Genomic DNA, 21,006 nt, shown 5'->3' with positions numbered 1-21,006 from the left:
GGAAGACCCAAAGTGGAAGGCAGCTATGCAGAAAGAACTAAGGGCTCTTGACAAAAATCGCACATGGAAGTTACTATCACTACCATCCGAGAAAAGGGCAATTGGATGCAAGTGGGTCTTTACTGTAAAGCAGAATCCAGACGGACAGGTTGAGCACTACAAGGCACGCTTAGTGGCAAAAGAGTACAGCCAGACCTATGGCATCGACTATGATGAAACCTTTGCACCTGTAGCGAAGATGAGCACCGTCCGGACGTTCGCCTTGCTAGCAGTGAATGATGGGTGGAAGCTACACCAGCTAGATGTGAAGAATGCATTTCTTCATGGGGATTTAGTGGAGGAGGTGTACATGGATATACCACCAAGATTTGGCACAGACCAGACAGTGGGCAAGGTCGCGATGTTGAAGAAATCTCTTTTATGGCCTAAAAGCAGTCCCCTCGAGCTTGGTTCAGCGAGTTCGAGGAGAACTATGATAGGGTATGAGATACCCGACAAATCGGGCACCGACCACCGTGTTCTTTTCGACGAAAATAAGGGTTGCGTTATTATACTTACAGTATATGTGGATGACATGATCATCACAGGGGATGATGAGAAGGAGATTACCAAACTCAAGGTGAGACTAGGCAAAGAATTTAAGGTGAAGGATCTTGGTTTGCTTCGATATTTCCTTGGGATTGAGATAGCTCGAGGAGCGGAGGAAATGGTTCTCTCTCAAAGGAAGTATGCAATTGATCTTCTCACGGAGATAGGTATGTTTGGGTGTAAAACCTGCAGTTACACCGATCGACCAAAGATTCAAGCTGAGCGTAGAGGTCGGAGAACCAGTTGATCGCGAGAGATACCAGAGATTGGTAGGCAAGTTGATCTATCTGAGTCACACGCGTCTTGATATCTCTTATGCAGTAAGCGTGGTGAGTCGTTACATGCATGACCCGAAGAAGGGTCATATGGATGCAGTGTACCAGATCCTTAGGTATTTGAAAAGTGCCACTGGAAAGGTGCTGATATTCAAGAAGAATGGTCATGTGAGCATTGAGGGCTACTGTGACTCTGATTGGGCTAGATGTTCCGATGATAGGAGATCCACCTCGGGTTACTGCATCTTTGTTGGAGGCAACTTGGTCTCTTAGAAGAGTAAGAAGCAGCCTTTGGTGGCAAGATTGACAGCGGAAGCAGAGTACAGAGCTATGGCTTTGGGAGTTGCAGAGTTGTTATGGCTAAAAGGTATGTTGGTGGAGTTGAAGCTGGATCAAGGAGTCAGAATAAAGTTGTGGTGTGACAACAAGTCAACCATAAATATTGCCAACAACCCAGTATAACATGATAGGACCAAGCATATCGAGATCGATAGGTTCTTCATCGAAGAGAAGTTAAATAGTGGACTACTGGAGCTAGGCCATGTTTCAACCAAAGACCAGGCAGCAGATTGTCTAACAAAAGGGCTCAATTCGTCAGACTTGGCTAGAGGATGTGACAAGATGGGCTTAGTGGATATCTTTCGCCCATCTTGAGGGGGAGTGTTGAGATTTATTATGTGTTTATATATTTTCAGGTTTTTCAGGGGCCTATGGGCAAATAGGTAACTATGAATAGTCCAGGGTTGCTTTTTATAAGAGTGAAGCGTAAGGCTCTATATAAGCCCAAAAATTTATCAATGAGAATGAACTAAATTAAAAACAATAATGTGCATGCCACAAAAATTAGACTATAATTTAGAATGATATAGAGCACCCAAATCAAAGCTGTTTTCCTTAATGCCATTAAATGAATCTATTATAAAGTCAAATTTCATTACTAGAGTGATAACCATTGTCGAACACTACCAAAATAACGTCTAGAGAGCCACAACTAGGAAAAGTAGAGGACTACTTGGGAGCATTTCTGAGTAGAGGGACCAAAAGGGAAGAGAGAGAAAAGTAGAGGGACCAATTTGGGCATTATACCTTTTCTCTTTTCAAGAAAAAAAAGAAAATCACAACCTACCTCTCAGTACATTAGATGTAAATCAACCATAATATCAACCAAAGGAATTGAAACTAGGAATTCATTGATGGTATATTCAAAAAGAGCTCTCAAAACTAGATAGTGGATTCCATATTCTATTAAAGGGAACGTAATGATAAGTGTTATCAAAATATCCATTAACAACATACTAACCTTTTATATTAAATTAGAGAAAAACATGCAAGCAATATCAGGTAAATATCTCCATATTATTAACATTATAATACTAGTCCTAGGTAAATATGCAAGTAAGAAAGGGGAAAAATAATAACCTGTGAAAGTGCTACAATACTTGTAGCCAAATGATTTATTCTGCATCTGTCATCTACAGAGATCTCCATTGGGGTCTGCATGTATAAGACCAATGGACAAGTTTAGCATAAGCTGGTAGTACAAAATATTAGAACAAAAAAGTGGGCAAAGTATACTCATGTGTGACCACATGAAACTATAAAATTGTAATGCAGTTCAATTGATTTGAAATGGTAAAGACAATGAGATTTTCTCAATTGAGGTGAGAAATTTGTTCATGATTATAAACTACAAAGGTGTGCTGAGGAAAGGGAAAAATCTTTGAACTTTCGGAAAATGCTTAACACAAAGTATGTCCATAGAAATCTGTCGAGGTGAATGACACAAAGCAACCTCTACAGGCAATCATAGGTTTCTCTTTCAAGCATTCATCAATCTGTATCAATATCAGATTATTATAAATTTTGCAATTAAGGGGTTGAGTAAAAATCAGCAATCAGTGTCTAAAGATCAAATTGTTTGTGATTTTTTTTTTTACTTTATCCTATCATTTACTTGTTGCAAGTTGCATTATCCATGGCATCTGATAATTGGAATAATGTAAAGGGAAGTCATTTCCAAGTGAAAGAAGCACCACACCTTCAAGCTAACTATATCAAACAAAGTCTCATTATCATGAGCAGACACATAATTTACCTGAAAAGAAACACAGAAGTTGTTATAAATTAGACATAACAGAAAAAAAGGAAGAAAAAAATCACAATATAAATGACAGTTGTACAACGTGTCCATCAAAAGTAGAAGATAAAAATTCAATACAAGAAAACCATAAAACAAGCAAAACCAGGAGAAAACAAAGTAGATTGATATCCATAAATAGAAATGGAAGAAAGCCTACCTACAAATATAAAGTTATAAACACCATTATCTTCTGTGAAAGTGAAGTGTGAGATATATAAATATAAGCAGGAATTAAATAAACGAATTTATAACTCACAGTTTCAGTTGGCGATAGAGCATATGCTACTGGCACCCCAGAATAAGTAAGAACTTCACACCCTTTTAACTGTTGAAATAGCAACATTATTGGAATATTGAGTTTTTCCAGGCTATAAAAAAAGCAAGCTAAGACTAAGGAAAAAAATGCTTAGCATAAGAAAATCGATAGCAAAATAAGTATATCAGAAAGAAAGATCAGTGAAGTATATGACCATCTACTTGAGCAATGAAAAGAATGCTATTCTTTTAGGTATCTTTTTGTATTTTTTCCAAAGCAGAAAATGCCTCTTGATCTTGCTAAGAGGTTCTAACAAGCATGCAGCTAGATGAACATAAGTATGGAACCGGCCCAGTTGGGATTACTTTATTGGAAAATCAATTTCAGAGACAATACAGAAGTTACAGGAGAATTTGATTGTTACTTCACCAAACAAACCAATATAAAATGTATGCCGCTGCGCGGCCATTCATGAATATGATGAGTAGATTACAAATGTTATTTACGGGATGTTGTAATTATTTCCTGGTATTTTATGCTTTGTTGAATTGGTATGTGTACATATTGTTATTAGTATGTATTAATCTATATTTTATTCATGTATTTCTATTAGCATTTGTTTATATTTATCCGAATGCATAAGTAATAGAAATATTTAACTCGGTGCTTATTTCATTATGATCGGATACATAATTACACATAACCAATCCTTGTATTAATACCTATCTATACAGAGATAGTTCCTTCACTTTCCCAAGTACAATACAGAAGTAATGCATTTCTTTCGGGTGTATTCTTTATCTATCCACTCTTCATTTCTGGCTCATCACGGAACACTGACCATACCGGATACCGAGTGGACAGTTTAATATACCGTCGTATGTCTTCAATATACGTGGCACCTGATTGATTAATTATAATTTTCTTCTTACATATAAGCGAGTATCTTGAGCGTCTGAGATGTCCTTATCAATGCATCAGCGCTGAGTTATCACTAATATTAAATATCTCCTCAAATTTTGGTGAGTGTGGTTCCTCGTGGTCTCACGTCTTTAACTACAAATACACCAACAACGCACTGCGGTGAGTATGTTGCTCTATCATCAACAACCATCATATTCGGTTACAGCGATTTCATAACTTTAACGGTTCGAGTTAAATACAAAGATCTCAATATTATGAATGGTTTGTCTCGCTCGTCATCTTTCACACCAAAGGATGGTAGGCTGAGATAGTTCACTGACCTATTACCGGGTTTAACAAGATTTGAACTGGACTTAATAGGTTCTGTAATATACTTGATCTTCGATCGAACAAATGGTTTCTTTGGGATGATCGATCGAGGAGACCACGAGGTATTGGCGCCTACCGTAGATGCGTTTATACGGATGGGTATTTGTTCTTCATATATAATGTATTGTCTGCGAAAAGCCGAGTATATGGTTGTGCATTCTGTAATACATATACATGTTAGGGATAACCATCTCTTTCATCAAATAATAACTGTTGGTTAGTAATTTTATACATGTATTATACATCATCGTTAATTGCGTGGTTTCAAAGCAACCAGGCTATACCTAATAACTATTAGTACATACTATCCTATACTACTAAAAGTAATTCAAATTTAATAATACTAATAGGCATTATTTACATAAACATAGTTAATTTATACTTAAGTAACAGACACATTAATTCTTTAATCGTAAGCTTAAAAACTAAATACATATAGAGAAGCATGTGGTAGGACCCACAACACTATTCCCTACGGAAAAGCGGCGAGGATAGCTGCGGATGGCCCCTCCGATGCTTGCCACGTGGCGTCGCTATATTAGTCGGGTTTGAATTAAAAGTTACCGCGAGAATCTTTCTCGAAAATATTTCAAATTTAAATTATTAAAAAATTACCTCGATTTCTTCTTGAGAATTATCTGGGAGAATTCAAACTAGTGGGTCCCACCACCTAATATAATAATAATATATTATCATTATATGTACTAGCGAGAGAGAGAGCATTCGGCAGTTTGGATGTCTGAAAGTAGGTATATAATTACCTTGACACTACATGACTTTTGCTGTTTACATTTTGACCAGAAGGATATTTCCGTTACAAGAACATCAAGTTAATCCATTACATATTAGCAGCTATATATCGACCTTACACTTATAGCTTGTTATAGAAGATGGAGAAAACAAGATATCATGGCAGTATATTATTTGTTTTACGGAATACGGTCCTGCGGAGATCATTAAATGCATCCCACGGCGTATGTATAGCCCAACAATCGGGAAGCATCCCCAACCACTCATTAACTTTGTCAGCGCACTCCGAAACATGAAGAATCATTTTCCAGTATGTTACGGTAACCCGAGTGCGAGACGAGGATGATGAAGATGTATCATATGCAAATCTGTTTATTGAAGGTGATGCCATTAATAAAAAAATGAAAGCAGATGATCCAGACGGTTTGGGTACCTCTGATCCATCCGGTTAGAACGGATTATGATTATTATTATGGTTGTATTTTACGTATTTTAATGTATTTGCAGAGTGCATCTAATTCCCTAAAAATAATTAATATGTTTTATGCCTTATTATATGTATCCATTCCATTATGATAAATAAATTACAGGTGGACAATAGTAACCAAACAAACAATGCTTTTATTAATACAAGTAGAACTGAACTTGGGCCGAGTTTTCTACAGAAATAATATGCCTTTTCGAGACGACCCTAGCGAAGTATATGTGACTACGATTCTGAGAATTAATAGATATAACTCGAAAACTATTAAGGAAATTCATTACATTACATCTAAATACATGTAGGAAATTCTGCATGCGTGGGACGTAATGTTGTCCATATCTGAAAGTATAACCATCGTTTATTTATCGTAGAGTTCTCGAAGATTGTAGTTGAATCTAATCTACATTGTGATTACGTCGATTGTTGTTGCATGAGTACATCCAGTGTGATCTTTGACCACGAAAATACTGAGAGGATTACGTAGTTGCAGATAGAATACACCCGTATTTACTGTTCCTCTGTAAGTAGTTCTCGATTCTCTTGTCCGTTCTCAGCGAGAACAACGGATGAATGACTAGTATTGCTATCTTGGGCTTGGGCGAGTGGAGCAGAGGGTTGTACATGAACTCGAACTTGGCGTTCTTGAGTGCAGATCACATGAGCTGTATTTTCATTTTGTCGGTATTCTTTGTAGCTTGAATCGTTACGGGTTGCGTAATATAATATCTGAGTATACCACCTTTTTATCACGGATCGGTTCTACGTATTTGCGATTAATCTGCCGATCTCTTTGACGACAATAAGCTCTTTCCGATTACTTGGGACGTGAGACGCGATGGAGATACATCATCGATTACATTATAAAAGAACATCTTCTGTGATAAGTTCTTTGGATTGAAATCCGAGATGCCCTGCGAGATATAATTGTGTTTACCAGCGAGCGGGCTGAGCGGTTTTACGATCGACTTGGGCGTTCAATAATCGAGGCCCGATGGGCGATAAACAAGCGGGATGGGATCTTGTCTTGAGTATTACACTCTTTAAGACAAAATTTCTTGTGTTTATTTAAGAAGAAGTAGATCTCAGAGGTTCTCTCGATGATCTGCAACTTACATATACATATGCTTATATAGCTGAAAGAAAGGAAGAGAAATAATTGAGTCGGGTGCTCAATGGGCCCCATCGTCACTCAATAATTCTCTTTTCTTTGCTTAAAGCTTAAGCAAGACTCAGATGCCGGACACTTGGCATCCACTAACTTACTAAAGGACGGCTCCCCGAGGCTCGATCCCTTCTACAAAGCAAACACACTTACTGGGATCGCGACAGCTCGGCGATCCGATCTGAAAGATAACCGTTGATGAGAGCTGACTCATCGATCCAGCGAGAACAAACAAACCTGACTTGAAAACACAAATGAAAGAAACACATCCTTAGCTTTTGTCGGTGGAGGGCACGTTCTCCAGAATCCTTTTGACGAGAGAAGCTATCTTGGCAATAGCTTCATGCTGAGGGCTTTTTCATTACTTGCTGCAGAGCCTCCTCAGTTTGCTTTAACAGCTCATTCCTAGCTTGCCAATGAGCAGGATTTTTAATAATTGAACATACCAACCTTGATAACGCATCTGCAAGAACATTATTCTTGCCAGTATTATGCTCGATTGTTACGGGAATACCCAATCCTGTTAAGAAATCATTGAATGCGATCCAACGAACCCTTGATGGTTTGTTGCAGGAGCTTTTGTTATAGAACGCCATAATTGCATGACAATCGGTTCTAATCAGCAACTCCTTCTTGTCTAAGTAATGAATTTTGAATTTATCCATGCGATTCATTACAGCGTGGATCTCGGCATCAATTGTTGATTTTGGGATGTCAAAATTTTTCCATGGCGTAAGCACTAAATCTTTTCTGTTGATTTGGGATCATTTCTTACGGGCCTCAGTTTACAAACCCCTCCCGAGCCTTCCATGCAACCGTCTACTTCCAAAATTATGAAAGCATCTTCTGGGGGTATTTCAAGATCTGGCAGATTGTGAATTTGCCTTTTGATTTTCCTGATTAGGTCCCAATCTTGGTCATTCGTTTCTTCTTTCTGAGTTGGGCTTATCTTTGAGTATAATGGCCCCAATGTTTTTCCTAGATTTGGAATGTAACTTCGTGCATAGTTGAGAATACCAAGCCATGACCTAAGTCCCTTGGTAGTTTTTAATTCTTCATCCTTGAAGTCAGCGATCTTCTTAATGATATGCTCTTGAAGTTTAATTACTGCTGTTTCGATAGTAGCCCCAAGAATTCCACGGTGAGGGGTACCAATCTTCATTTTTGTTGGGCTTAGAACCAGCCCATGTTCTTCTTGATTGATAACATTCTCGACAAATGTTGAGCATGTTCTTCAGGTGTTCTGGAAAACACAAGAATGTCATCAATATATACGGCAATAAAATCCTCCGTACCTCTAAAGCAATTGTCCATCTTCCTTTGGAATACGGAAGGGGCATTCTTCAAACCGAACGGCATTACAAGCCATTCGTAGAGACCTCCAGGGACACAGAAAGCTGTCCACTGTATTGAGTCAGGATGCATAGCCACTTGGTGGAAACCACTCTTCAGATCAAACTTAGAGTAGATCTTGCTGTTTCCTACCTTCTTTAAAATGGTATTAATACCTGGAAGGCTGTATTGGTCCTTCTCGGTATTATCATTCAACCTTTTATAGTTGAATACCATTCTCTCTTTACCCTTCTTCTCCTTTCCTGTGGCTGGGTCAACAGTTGTCCCTGAGTAGACTATGAACGCTGTGGTTCTGTGTTGACTTGTGCTAGGCCGAATCACCTTCAGCTCCAATAGTGCATCCACATGCTTCTTGAATGTAGCCTCCATTGCGGGTGTTACATGTTTGAGAGGCTTATCTTGGATAGTCAAGTTTGGGTTGATGATCTCCAGCTTGCACTGGACCTTGTTTTTGGCCCAAAACTTCATTGGATTCTCCCCAATGTATCCTGCATTTTTAAGTTTAATAATTAGTTCCTCATACCTTGCCTTGAAGCCTTCTTGGACCACGGGACATATATTGCTGTACGTGCTTTGCAAAGCAATATATTCTTCTTCTTCCATTTCTAGCTCCTCCAGAGCCAGGATCTTCGGGACTTCAGTCATTGTCTTTACAGTTGTGATATTCCTGTAGAATGTCACATCATTTCCTTCGATGCGAACTCCTCCATTCATTGATCGTATGAAATTACAACCAATGACCAGTTGTTCTCCACCTCCAAGCCTTAGTGGAAAGGCAAATGTGTAGGGAATTCTGAAAACATGGCCTTCAATCCTCATCATCCCATATTTGAGCTTCTGCTTAGCCACCATTATGGAATTGGCTCCAGTAAACTTCACTTTGAAGGTGTTATCTTCCATCATCTCCTTTGGGAGTCCTTCACTGTTGATGCAACATGTTGTTGCACCTGTGTCGAGGATAGCGTTCACCTTTAGTGGTGCGCATCCTGGAATTTCTAGCTCCACTATCAAATTGTAGAGCCCATTTCTTCGGTCTCGAACAGGTATTGAGGCTGTAACCTGTTTGTCATTACCTTCACAGATGAGGACATTAATGTCATGTTCCTCAATGTAAGACTGGAGATCTAACACCTCCTTGCTTTTCTTCTCTAACTCCTTCTTCTGATCTTCATTTTCAAGAGTTAGACGATCATTTTCTAGCTTTAGTGCTAGAATCTCCTTCTTCGAACGTTCTTCTTCAACAGCTCTTGCTATCTTCTCCGCAACTATTTGATTTTCTGAGGAGATTTTCAATGCTTCCATTTCATTTTTCAGCCTTGAGATTTCTTCTTCACAGCTCATGATATAGTTCCTCTGTTCAGCTAGCAGGTTTGTAGGTTGATAGACTTGCTGCACCTCCGGTCGTTTGCATGGAACTCTCAGACCTACATAATGGTCAGAACACATGCCACATGTTGTAATATTACATTTATGACATTTTGCGTTCCACCTTTGCATTACCTCCCGTTTGCAGAACCTGCAGTGTGAAGTGTTCTCACCATAGAGCACCCAGTCATGTGTACAGTCGTGCTCCTTCTGTGTGACTTTAACAGAGACCTTGGTTCCTCCTCCTCCAAGGTAGTAGTGAGTAATTGTGCCTTCTTCCTTCAAGAAATAAAGAGATTGAGTGGTACCTATTCCTCCTTCCCCGTGCGAAATAAAAGTGTTGACCTCTGGGTCAATACTTTCATTTTCTCCTTCAGAAACAGAGTAAATTGCGTCACTCTGTTCTTCCCCTTCATGCACAGAGACAATATCATAGTCTTCCGGAATGGACAACCCTTCAAAGATGGCGACACGTTTGATGTCGCGACGATCATTGGGACATTCCCGAGCATAGTGTCCTTCTCTTCCACAGAGAAAGCATTTGCAACGCTTTTCTCTTGTCAGGTGCTTACGTTTCTCAATGCGGACATGTGATTGGTGTGGTTTTCCTTTATACGTCTTGGACTTTCGTACACCATACTTCTTTTCAGATCCTCCATAGTAGCCGGGGATTGGGATCTTGCTACAAAATTGAAGGTTCTTCATAGATCGCATAAAGGCCGCATTTTTGCATTCTTCCTCTAGGAACTTATAGATAAACATTATTCTGGGGTGTACACCAATAGTGTTCCCGGAATATTGTTCTTCAAACTTCGTCTTGATACGCTTCCCTAAGTCACCTGGTAGCTTCATCCAAATTTTATCAGATAGTTCAGTTGAGATGAAGAGTCTACCTGTTTTTGCTGCCAACCTCATATATTCATTTAAGAAAGGAATGAGGTCCTTGACATCACGGCAGCTGATGCGCTCAAGATCCAGGTATGCTTGCTCTTGCGCCTTTGTGGAGCCCCTGTATGGGTCTTCAAGAGTAAAGATGGTGCGAATATGGGACAAGATGTTCTGTGTTCCTTCCCTCCCATCAGCTGAAGCAAGCAGTGTATCATATTCAGCAGGGAAAGCTGTCCTCCACTGAATCCAGGTTAATTTTTCAGTTTCTCCGAGAAGGTTCTCTATGAATTCAGCCTTCTCTTTTCCGGTGATGAATGATTGTTGCGAGACAACGTTCTTTGTGATACTTTCCCACCGGGAAAATACTTCATCAAATTTTACCAATTCCAATGGTAAGTAGAACATGGCACCCGTGTTTTGTTGTGCAGATGGAAGAGACCAATTGCTTGAGTAGTCTCTTGCTCTAAAGTGAACTCCCGCAGGTACCCTCTGTGAATAGCTCGAAGAAGGTTGCTCTGATGTATAGCTCGTAGAAGGTTGCCCGGAGCTTGTAGAAGCCTGCCCAGAAACCCTTGCTGGTGGGTATGTGGGAGGATTCATTGTGGTATCTTCTGGCGGCCTATATTCAGAAATAGCAGTGGAAGCAATAGTTGCTTCAAGTTTTTGTAATGTAGGATAATCAAGATCGAAACCGCTATCAAGTGTTGCCAGATTGAATACATCTTCTTCACCTTCTTCTGGATAGTCATCATAAACTGGTGCATTATCCGGAACTGATGCATCATCCAGATTGTAGAGATAGGAAATATACTCCATCTCATCATCAAAAGAATTGTAAAAAGAATTTAGTGTATAAATAGTAGGATCATCAAAATAAGGGTCATCCTCAAAGAGTACCCTTGCTTGATCAGAAAGAGGGGATGATGGAGAACCTCCATCAGTTGTTTCTTCAGTCGGGGCTGTGACAGTACTAGTCATTTCCCCAAAGGCTCTGGCTCCTCGAAGAGTCAGTTGTAAAGCTTGAGCTTCTTGAACAGGCGGTGTAGTGATGGCTTGCAGGACTGCTTGAGCAATGAATTCCCCTGCTTGAACATGCACTGGAATTCCAGTAGGGTTTAGCAGCAACAGCTTCAATTCTCCAGTGTAATCGGGATCAATTACACCCGCATTAAGAATCAACCCTTTTCTTAAAGCCACTCCAGATTTGATGAATAAATGCGCATAAAAGCCATTAGGTACTTGCAAGGAAATACCTGTTGGGAGTAACTTCTGTTGTCCTGGCAGTATTTCAGCAGCTTCAGTAATTGCTATATCATAGCCTACTGCACCATGTGACATTCTTTGTGGTAGGATTGCATCTTCATTTATCAGCCTGACCACAAGATTTGGAGTAGATAAATAGGCAATTATGTGTCTTTCGTCATCGCCTATCTCTTGATCATCATTGTTGTAGGAGACTTCAGGTAGTTGTGGTACTGGTTTGTACCGGGAAAATCGGATTGAAATACTCCCATCAGCCAACTCCCTCTCCTCAGCAAAAGATGGTTGTGTTGGCACAACCAAATTAGAGGGCTTGATATTCCAAAGAGTTCCTTGGAATTCTTCAGTGGAAATAGGTTGCCCTTTGATTGCTTGTACTCCATGTGTTACGAAATAGTCGGTGATACCTGAAATAGAGTAAGCAAAGCCAACATTGGAGGTATTTGATAGCCTGCCCACTAAACCTTTTGTGATCAGCAGATTAGCTTCAGAATTTTGATAATCATCATATCCTTTGGTAAGGACAGAGATTTGAATATTGTTGTAGAAATCTGAAAGCCTTTTAATAAGGTTGGGCGCTATGTATACCATTTGACTTCCTCGAGTCAAATCAACCTCCATTTTTGCAATCATGGATCTTCTTCCCTTCCATGAACAGTCTCGAAAGACAATCATGGCAAGAGTTCCTGCTTCAGCTCTATGCAAGATTTGTATACGTACCTGCATCAGTCCAATGTGTATGAACTGCATGCCTGATCTCATGAGTGTGGCATATGACTCGGGCCTGATGAATGTCGAGTCATATTGTTTGTTGACAACTAGGTCCGATTCTTCAGACCAATGCATATAAACTTTGTGATTAATGTTGTCGGGTCTTGAATGATAAAGCACTTCAGCTGGTACAAGAGATGCTCTCTGCATGGATGAGAGTTGCAGAGTCTTTTACGGATCAACTGCTTTGCTCAGTATGAGTTGATGGTATTTTCCCAAAGAGTCTTCAGCGACTTTTCTTGTTTGCTTGACTCATGTTATAACGCCTTGTGCACCAGCGGTGATCTACGACTTGATCTTCAAATGCTTGGGTTGAAGCTACCCGGTATGTCAGGGAACTCTTTCGTTAGGATGATTTTCAAGTTCTTCTTTATCCAAAACAACCCCAACCCACACAACCACAAACACACTATTACTGCGGTTGTTTATCAATTGTTGAAGGTCACTGAAATCAAAACCGACCTTGAAATCAACAAGCGATTAGCGACCCGACTAACGAAACATCGCCGAACTACAACCGGTAATCACAAAACTTGGTAAACTATCTCTTGCTGATAAAGTTCCTGAGAAACCAGGAAAGCTACTTGTCTGGAAGGACCCTGCTCTAATTTATAAAGAAGAACTTGAAAAACTATCCTAATGGAGGCCCAGGGACATCAGCTGGCGTAGCTTGACTCACGGCAGTCTTTGAAGATCAAGTCGAGACTACAGCCTTGGTGCTTGGCAGGCGTTACTGACATGGTCAGCGCGTATAAAGAAAGCTTGTGAAGACTCTTTCTTTTTGGAAAATACCTACCATCAACCTCTGTTGGAGCGCGTGGGTTGATCGAGAAAAAAGACTCTGCTGACTCTCATCCGTGCAGAGAGCATCTCTTATCACCGGTGAAAGTGCTTTGTCGTTCAGAAACCGACAACATTAATCACAAAGTTTATGTATCGTTGGTCGAAGAATCGGACCTAGTTGTCAGACAAGCAATATGACTCGGCATTACGTCGAGGGCCCGAGTCGTACTGCCACGCCTCATGAGATCGGGCGTGCGGTTTCATACGCATTGGATGCGAGTGCGAATGCGTGTCTAAAATCTTGCATGAAATTTGAGCGAGGAACTCTTGCCATGATTGTCTTTCGAGACTGTTCATGGAAGGGAAGAAGATCCATGATTGCAAAAATGGAGGTTGATTTGACTCGGGAAGTCGGAATGGTATACATAGCGTGACCTTATTAAAAAGGCTTTGATTTCTGCAACAATATTCAAATCTACTGTCCTTACGAAGGATATGATGATTATCAAAATTCGGAAGCTAATGCTAGCGATCACGAGGTTTAGTGGGCGGGGCTATCAAATACCTCAATGTTGGCTTTGCTTTCTCTATTTCGGGTATCACAGCTATTTTCGTAACACATAGATACAATGACGATCAAAGGCGACCTATTTCGCTTTGAAGAATTCCAAGGAACTCTTTGGAATATCAAGCCCTCTAATTTGGTTGTGCCAACACAACCATCTTTTGCTGAGGAGAGGGAGTTGGCTGATGGGAGTATTTCAATCCGATTTTCCCGGTACAAACCAGTACCACAACTACCTGAAGTCTCCTACAACAATGATGATCAAGAGATAGGCGATGACGAAAGACACATAATTGCCTATTTATCTACTCCAAATCTTGTGGTCAGGCTGATAAATGAAGATGCGATCCTGCGAAAGAATGTCACATGGTGCAGTAGGCTATGATATAGCAATTCGTGGAAGGCTGTGAAATCTTTGCCGGAGACGACCGAAGTTACTCCCAACAGGTATTTCCTTGCAAGTACCTAATGGCTTTTATGCGCATTTATTCATCAAATCTGGAGTGGCTTTAAGAAAAGGGTTGATTCTTAATGCGGGTGTAATTGATCCGATTCTGTTTGGAGAATTGAAAACTATTCGTTTGCTAAACCCTCTTGGAATTCCGAGTGCATGTCAGCAGAATTCATTGCTCAGCGATCCTATGACCAGTCACTACACCGCTTTGTTCGAAGCTCGAGCTTCTGTTGACTCTTGAGGAGCGAGCCTTTGGGAAATGACTAGTCTTGTCGGCCCGGTGAAGAAACAACTGATGGAGGTTCTCCATCATCCCCTCTTTCTGATCAAGCAAGGGTACTCTTTGAGGATGACCCTTATTTTGATGATCCTACTATTTATACACTAAATTCTTTTTACAATTCTTTTGATGATGAGATGGAGTATATTTCCTATCTCTACAATCTGGATGATGCATCAGTTCCGGATAATGCACCAGTTTATGATGACTATCCAGAAGAAGGTGAAGAGATGTGATCGCAGCGACACTTGATAGGCGGTTTCGATCTTGATTATCCCTCGATTACAAAAACTTGAAGCAACTATTGCTTCCGCTGCTATTCGAATATAGGCCGCGAGAAGATACCCTGATGAGATCCTCCACATACCCACCGACAAGGGTTTTACGGGCGAGGAGCTTCTACGAGCTCGAGGCGACCTTCTCACGAGCTATCATCGAGGCGACCTTCTTGAGGCTATTCACGGAGGGTACTGCTGGGGAGTTCACTTTAGAGCAGAGACTACTCAAGCGATTGGTCTCTTCCGTACTGCACTGACATGAAAACCACGGGTGCCATGTTCTACATACCACTCGAATTGGGCAAATTCGATGAAGTATTCTCCAGGTGGGAGAGTATCACAAAAACGTTGTCTCCATGACAATCATTCATCACCGGAAAGGGAAGGCTGAGATTCATAGAGAACCTTCTCGGGAGAGCTGAAAAATTAACTACGGATTCGGTGGAGGACGGCTTTCCCTGCTTTGAATATGATACACTTGCCCCACTTACTTCGGTGATGGGAGGAAGGAACACGGAACATCTTGTCCCATATTCGCATCCCATCTTTACTCTTGAAGACCCATCGGGGGCTCACTGGCAGAAACAGCAGTACACGGATCTTGGTAGCATCATTTGCTTAGTGATGTCAAGGACCTCGTTCCTTTCTTAAATGAGATATGAGGGTTGGCCGGCAAAAGCAGGTAGAACTCTTCATCTCGGTGAACTATCTGATAAAATTTGGATGAAGCTACCAGGTGACTTAGGGAAGCGTATCAAGACGAAGTTTGAAGAACAATATTCCGGGAACACTATTGGTGTACACCCCAGAATAATGTTTATCTATAAGTTCCTAGAGGAAGAATGCAAAAATGCGGCCTTTATGCGATCATGAAGAACCCGTGATTTTGTAGCAGATCGATCGGCTACTATGGAGGATGCGAAAAGAAGTATGGTGTCTGAAAGTCAAAGGCGTATAAAGGGAAAAACCACACCATCACATGTCGGCGTTGAGAAGCGTAAGCACGACAAGAGAAAAGCGTTGCAAATGCTTTCTCTGTGGAAGAGAAGGAGGACACTATGCTCGGGAATGTCCCAATGATCGTCGCGACATCAAACGTGTCGCCATCTTTGAAGGGTTGTCCATTCCGGAAGACTATGATATTGTCTCTGTGCATGAAGGGGAAGAGCAGTGGCATGCAATTTACTCATGTTTACAGAAGGAGAAAATGAGTATTGACCCGGATCGACACTTTTATTCATACGAGGAGGAATAGGTACCACTCAATCTCTTTATTTCTTGAAGGAAGAAGGCACAATTACTCACTACTACCTTGGAGGAGGAGGAACCAAGGTCTCTGTTAAAGTCACACAGAAGGAGCACGGCTGTACACATGTCTGGGTGCTCTATGGTGAGAACACTTCCGCACTGCGAGGTTACGCAAGCAGGGGAGGTAATGCAAGGTGGAGCATGAAAATGTCAGTAAATGTAATATTACGACATGTGGCATGTGTTCGACCGTTATGTAGAGTACGAGAGTTCCATCTGCCAGACGGCCAGGAGGTGCGACAAAGTCTATCGACCTACAAAGCACTGCTAGGCTGAACAGAGGAACTATATCATGAGCTGTGAAGAAGAAATCTCAAGGCTGAAAAATGAAATGGAAGCATTGAAAATCTCCTCAGAAAATCAAATAGTTGCGGAGAAGATAGCGAGCTGTTGAAGAAGAACGTTCGAAGAAGGAGATTCTAGCACTAAAGCTAGAAAATGATCGTCTAACTCTTGAAAATGAAGATCAGAAGAAGGAGTTAGAGAAGAAAAGCAAGGAGGTGTTAGATCTCCAGTCTTACATTGAGGAACATGACATTAATGTCCTCATCTGTGAAGGTAATGACAAACAGGTTACAGCCTCAATACCTGTTCGAGACCGAAGAAATGGGCTCTGATTTGATGAGTGGAGCTAGAAATTCCGGGATCTTGCACCACTAAAGGGTGGGCAGCTATCCTCGACACGAGTCATGACAACATGTTGCATCAACAGTGAAGGACTCCCAAAGGAGATGATGGAAGATAACACCTTCAAAGTGAAGTTTACTGGAGCCAATTCCATAATGGTGGCTAAGCAGAAGCTCAAATATGGGATGATGAGGATTGAAGGCCATGTTTTCAGAATTCCCTACACATTTGCCTTTCCACTAAGGCTTGGAGGTGGAGAACAACTGGTCATTGGTTGTAATTTCATACGATCAATGAATGGAGGAGTTCGCATCGAAGGAAATGATGTGACATTCTACAGGAATATCACAACTGTAAAGACAATGACTGAAGTCCCGAAGATCCTGGCTCTGGAGGAGCTAGAAATGGAAGAAGAAGAATATGTTAGCATGCAAACACGTCTGACGATATATGTCCGTCGGTCGAAGGCTTCGAGGCAAGGTATGAGGAACTAATTATTAAACTTAAAAATCGCGGGATATCGTTGGGGAGAATCCAATGAAGTTTTGGGCCAAAAACAAGGTCCAGTGCAGGCTGGAGATCATCAACCCAAACTTGACTATCCAAGATAAGCCTCTCAAGCATGTAACACCATGATGGAGCTACGTTCAAGAAGCGTGTGGATGCACTGTTGAGGCGAAGGGTGATTCGGCCTAGCACAAGTCGACCGCAGGAACCCACCGGCGTTCATGAGTCTACTCGGGGACAACTGTTGACCCGGCCGGGGAAAGGAGAAGAAGGGGTAAAGAGAATGGTATTCAACTATAAAAAGGTTGAATGATAATACCGAGAAGGACCAATACGAGCCTTCCGGTATTAATACCATTTTAAAAGAAGGTAGGAAACAGCAAGATCTACTCTAAGTTTGATCTGAAGAGTGGTTTCCACCAAGTGGCTATGCATCCTGACTCAATACAGTGGACAGCTTTCTGTGTCCCTGGAGGTCTCTACGAATGGCTTGTAATGCCGTTCGGTTTGAAGAATGCCCCTTCCGTATTCCAAAGGAAGATGGACAATTGCTTTAGAGGTACGGAGGATTTTATTGCCGTATATATTGATGACATTCTTGTGTTTTCCAGAACACCTGAAGAACATGCTGAACATTTGTTGAGAATGTTATCAATCTGCAAAGAACATGGGCTGGTTCTAAGCCCAACAAAAATGAAGATTGGTACCCCTACTGTGGAATTCTTGGGGGCTACTATTGGAAACAGCAGAATTAAACTTCAAGAGCATATCATTAAGAAGATCGCTGACTTCAAGGATGAAGAATTAAAAACTACCAAGGGACTTAGGTCATGGCTTGGTATTCTCAACTATGCACGAAGTTACATTCCAAATCTAGGAAAAACATTGGGGCCATTATACTCAAAGATAAGCCCAACTGGTGAAAGAAGAATGAATGACCAAGATTGGGACCTAATCAGGAAAATCAAAAGGCAAATTCACAATCTGCCAGATCTTGAAATACCCCCAGAAGATGCTTTCATAATTTTGGAAGTAGACGGTTGCATGGAAGGCTGGGGAGGGGTTTGTAAATGGAGGCCCAGAAGAAATGATCCCAAATCAACAGAAAAGATTTGTGCCTATGCCAGTGGAAAATTTGACATCCCAAAATCAACAATTGATGCTGAGATCCACGCGGTAATGAATTGCATGGATAAATTCAAAATTCATTACTTAGACAAGAAGGAGTTGCTGATTAGAACCGATTGTCATGCAATTATGGCGTTCTATAACAAAAGCTCCTGCAACAAACCATCAAGGGTTCGTTGGATCGCATTCAATGATTTCTTAACAGGATTGGGTATTCCTGTAACAATTGAGCATATTGATGGCAAGAATAATGTTCTTGCAGATGCGTTATCAAGGTTGGTATGTTCAATTATTAAAAATCCTGCTCATTGGCAAGCTAGGAATGAGCTGTTAAAGCAAACTGAGGAGGCTCTGCAGCAAGTAATGAAAAAGCCTCAGCATGAAGCTATTGCCAAGATAACTTCTCTCGTCAAAGGATTACGGAGAGCGTGCTCCTCCATGAGCAAAAGCTAAGGATCGTGTTTCTTTCGTTTGTGTTTTCAAGTTGTGTTTTGTTTGTCTAGCGGATTGATGATGTCTCTCGTCAGCGAGAGTTATCTTTATGTCGGTTCTTGAGTTGTCGACATCCTAGTAAGTGTGTTTGTTTAGAAAGGATTGAGCCTCGGGGAGCCGTCCTTTAGTAAGTTAGTGGATGCCAAGTGTCCCAGTCACTGTTTTCAGCAAGCTCTAAGCGAAGTGAAAAGAATCATTGAGTGATCGATGGGGCCCAATGAGTACCCGGCTCGATCATTCTCTTTCCTTTCTTAAGGCTATATAAGCGGCATGTATATGTAAGTTCGAGGATCATCGGGGAGAACCTCACGAGATCTACTTCTTCTTAAATAAACACAAGAAATTTTGTCTTAAAGAGTGTAATACTCAAGACAAGATCCCATCCCGCTTGTTTAACCATATGTAGTTCGCGAGATCATCGAGAGGACCTTCACGGGATCTAGTCTTCAAAATAAACACAAGAAATTTTGTCTTAAAAGAGTGTAATACTCAAGACAAGATCGTCCCGCTTGCTTTCTTGGTATCGAGCCTTGGTTATTTCTTGGTACATGGTAATATGAAAGTGGCTAAGTCGCCTCGTGGAGAATGCAGTAAAAGGGTATCTTGATCTTATTTTCATCGTTTTTCTTTAATCTTAAGCACATGATCCGGGTTGATTTTTACTACTTTAATTGCTAAAAACATCAATAAGTATTGGAATTTTTATTATAAGGAAGATTAGTTTCAAGTTTAAAATATTTATGCTTAATGGGTGTTTGTTTGATACTACCTGAGTTCGAAAACGCCTTGCAAAGGCAGCAGCTCTATATCCCCGCCTTGCGAGGCCGTTAAGGGTGGAAAACCCGAGGTGAGTGTTTAGAAACTCGGTAAAAGTTGAAAAACTCTACTGTCCTTTAGGTATAAATATCGAGGCCGACTATAATTCCTGTGATAAAGATTAACCGGTTCTCACGAACCTCTAATACTTGTTTATGTTTTATGAAATTATGGTGTTTAATCGATCATGAGTCGGTCTATAGATTTGGAGAAAACTTTGAAAGATTATCTTGATAAAATCTTGAACGAAAGTCTCACCTTGCCCTACTGTTGTTAGCAGACTACTCACCAAGCGACTTCAACAATCTTTGTGCTATGCAATAAGTCAGTAGAAACTTTTGTCTCGTGTTTCTTTAAAACACTTGATTCCAGCAAGGAGGAAATCCAGTGATCGAAAGCGAGAAGCTGAACTCCGAAGGCGGTGTCAATCGACCAAAAGGGTGGTTGAAAACCGCCCCTTACGAAAGAGGTTCGGGGACCTCGTGTTGAGGATTGCGAAACGATACGAAGGAAATCGAGCAGCAGGCCGATGCGCTGGCTGTAGATCTATCGCTTGAAGCTCGGGTAGGAAAGGCGATCTCTTGCGAAAGGTTGAAAGGGAACACCTCTTTATGAGTGAAGAACTCAGAAGAGCCCTGAAGGCCGTTGAACCTAGAACAGCACTTCCGGTGGCATTTGTTAAATCCTACGATTTCATCAAAACAAGCTCTCGCGAGACCGTAGCATCGACTCGAGCGGTAAACGACCTATTGCGCGTTGTTTTATTCAATTGTTCGAGAAAGGTCGTACGAAATCAAACCGACCTTGAAGTCGTGACAGCGATTGCGACCCTGACTAACCCGAAACATCTCGCGAACTACTTAACGAGTAATCCACGAAAACTTGGTCAAACTATCTCTTCGATAAAAGTTCCGGAAACCGGAAAGCTACTGTCTCGAAGGACCTGCCTAATTGAGAACTGAACTTCCTAATCAGGCTAGACAGCTAGTGTCTGTAGACTCGACCGGCGAGTCTTTGACCCAAATCAAATCAGAGATCCGTCTGCTCACTGCAGGGCGTTGACATACACGAGTCAGCAGCAAAAGCATGAAGACTCTCTTTTGGAAAAGCCACCATCGACCTACGGCTGGAGGCGGCAGGGTTGATCAGGAGACTGCTGACTCCTCATCCGTCAGCAGGCATC

General features: G+C 41.2%; 1 protein-coding gene across 1 annotated transcript in view; it reads right to left on the bottom strand.

The window, feature by feature from the left end:
- Nucleotides 1-21,006, bottom strand: part of LOC120256338 (pullulanase 1, chloroplastic) — a 55,289-nt gene that overhangs the window by 6,535 nt on the left and 27,748 nt on the right. The window contains 3 exon segments of the mRNA XM_039264036.1: nucleotides 2,283-2,357; nucleotides 2,902-2,958; nucleotides 3,260-3,328. Coding sequence (XP_039119970.1) covers nucleotides 2,283-2,357; nucleotides 2,902-2,958; nucleotides 3,260-3,328 — 201 coding nt within the window.

Source organism: Dioscorea cayenensis, unplaced genomic scaffold (assembly GCF_009730915.1).
Source record: "Dioscorea cayenensis subsp. rotundata cultivar TDr96_F1 unplaced genomic scaffold, TDr96_F1_v2_PseudoChromosome.rev07_lg8_w22 25.fasta BLBR01001401.1, whole genome shotgun sequence".
Lineage (NCBI taxonomy): Eukaryota > Viridiplantae > Streptophyta > Magnoliopsida > Dioscoreales > Dioscoreaceae > Dioscorea > Dioscorea cayenensis.
This window is presented reverse-complemented; position numbering and strand designations above follow the sequence as displayed.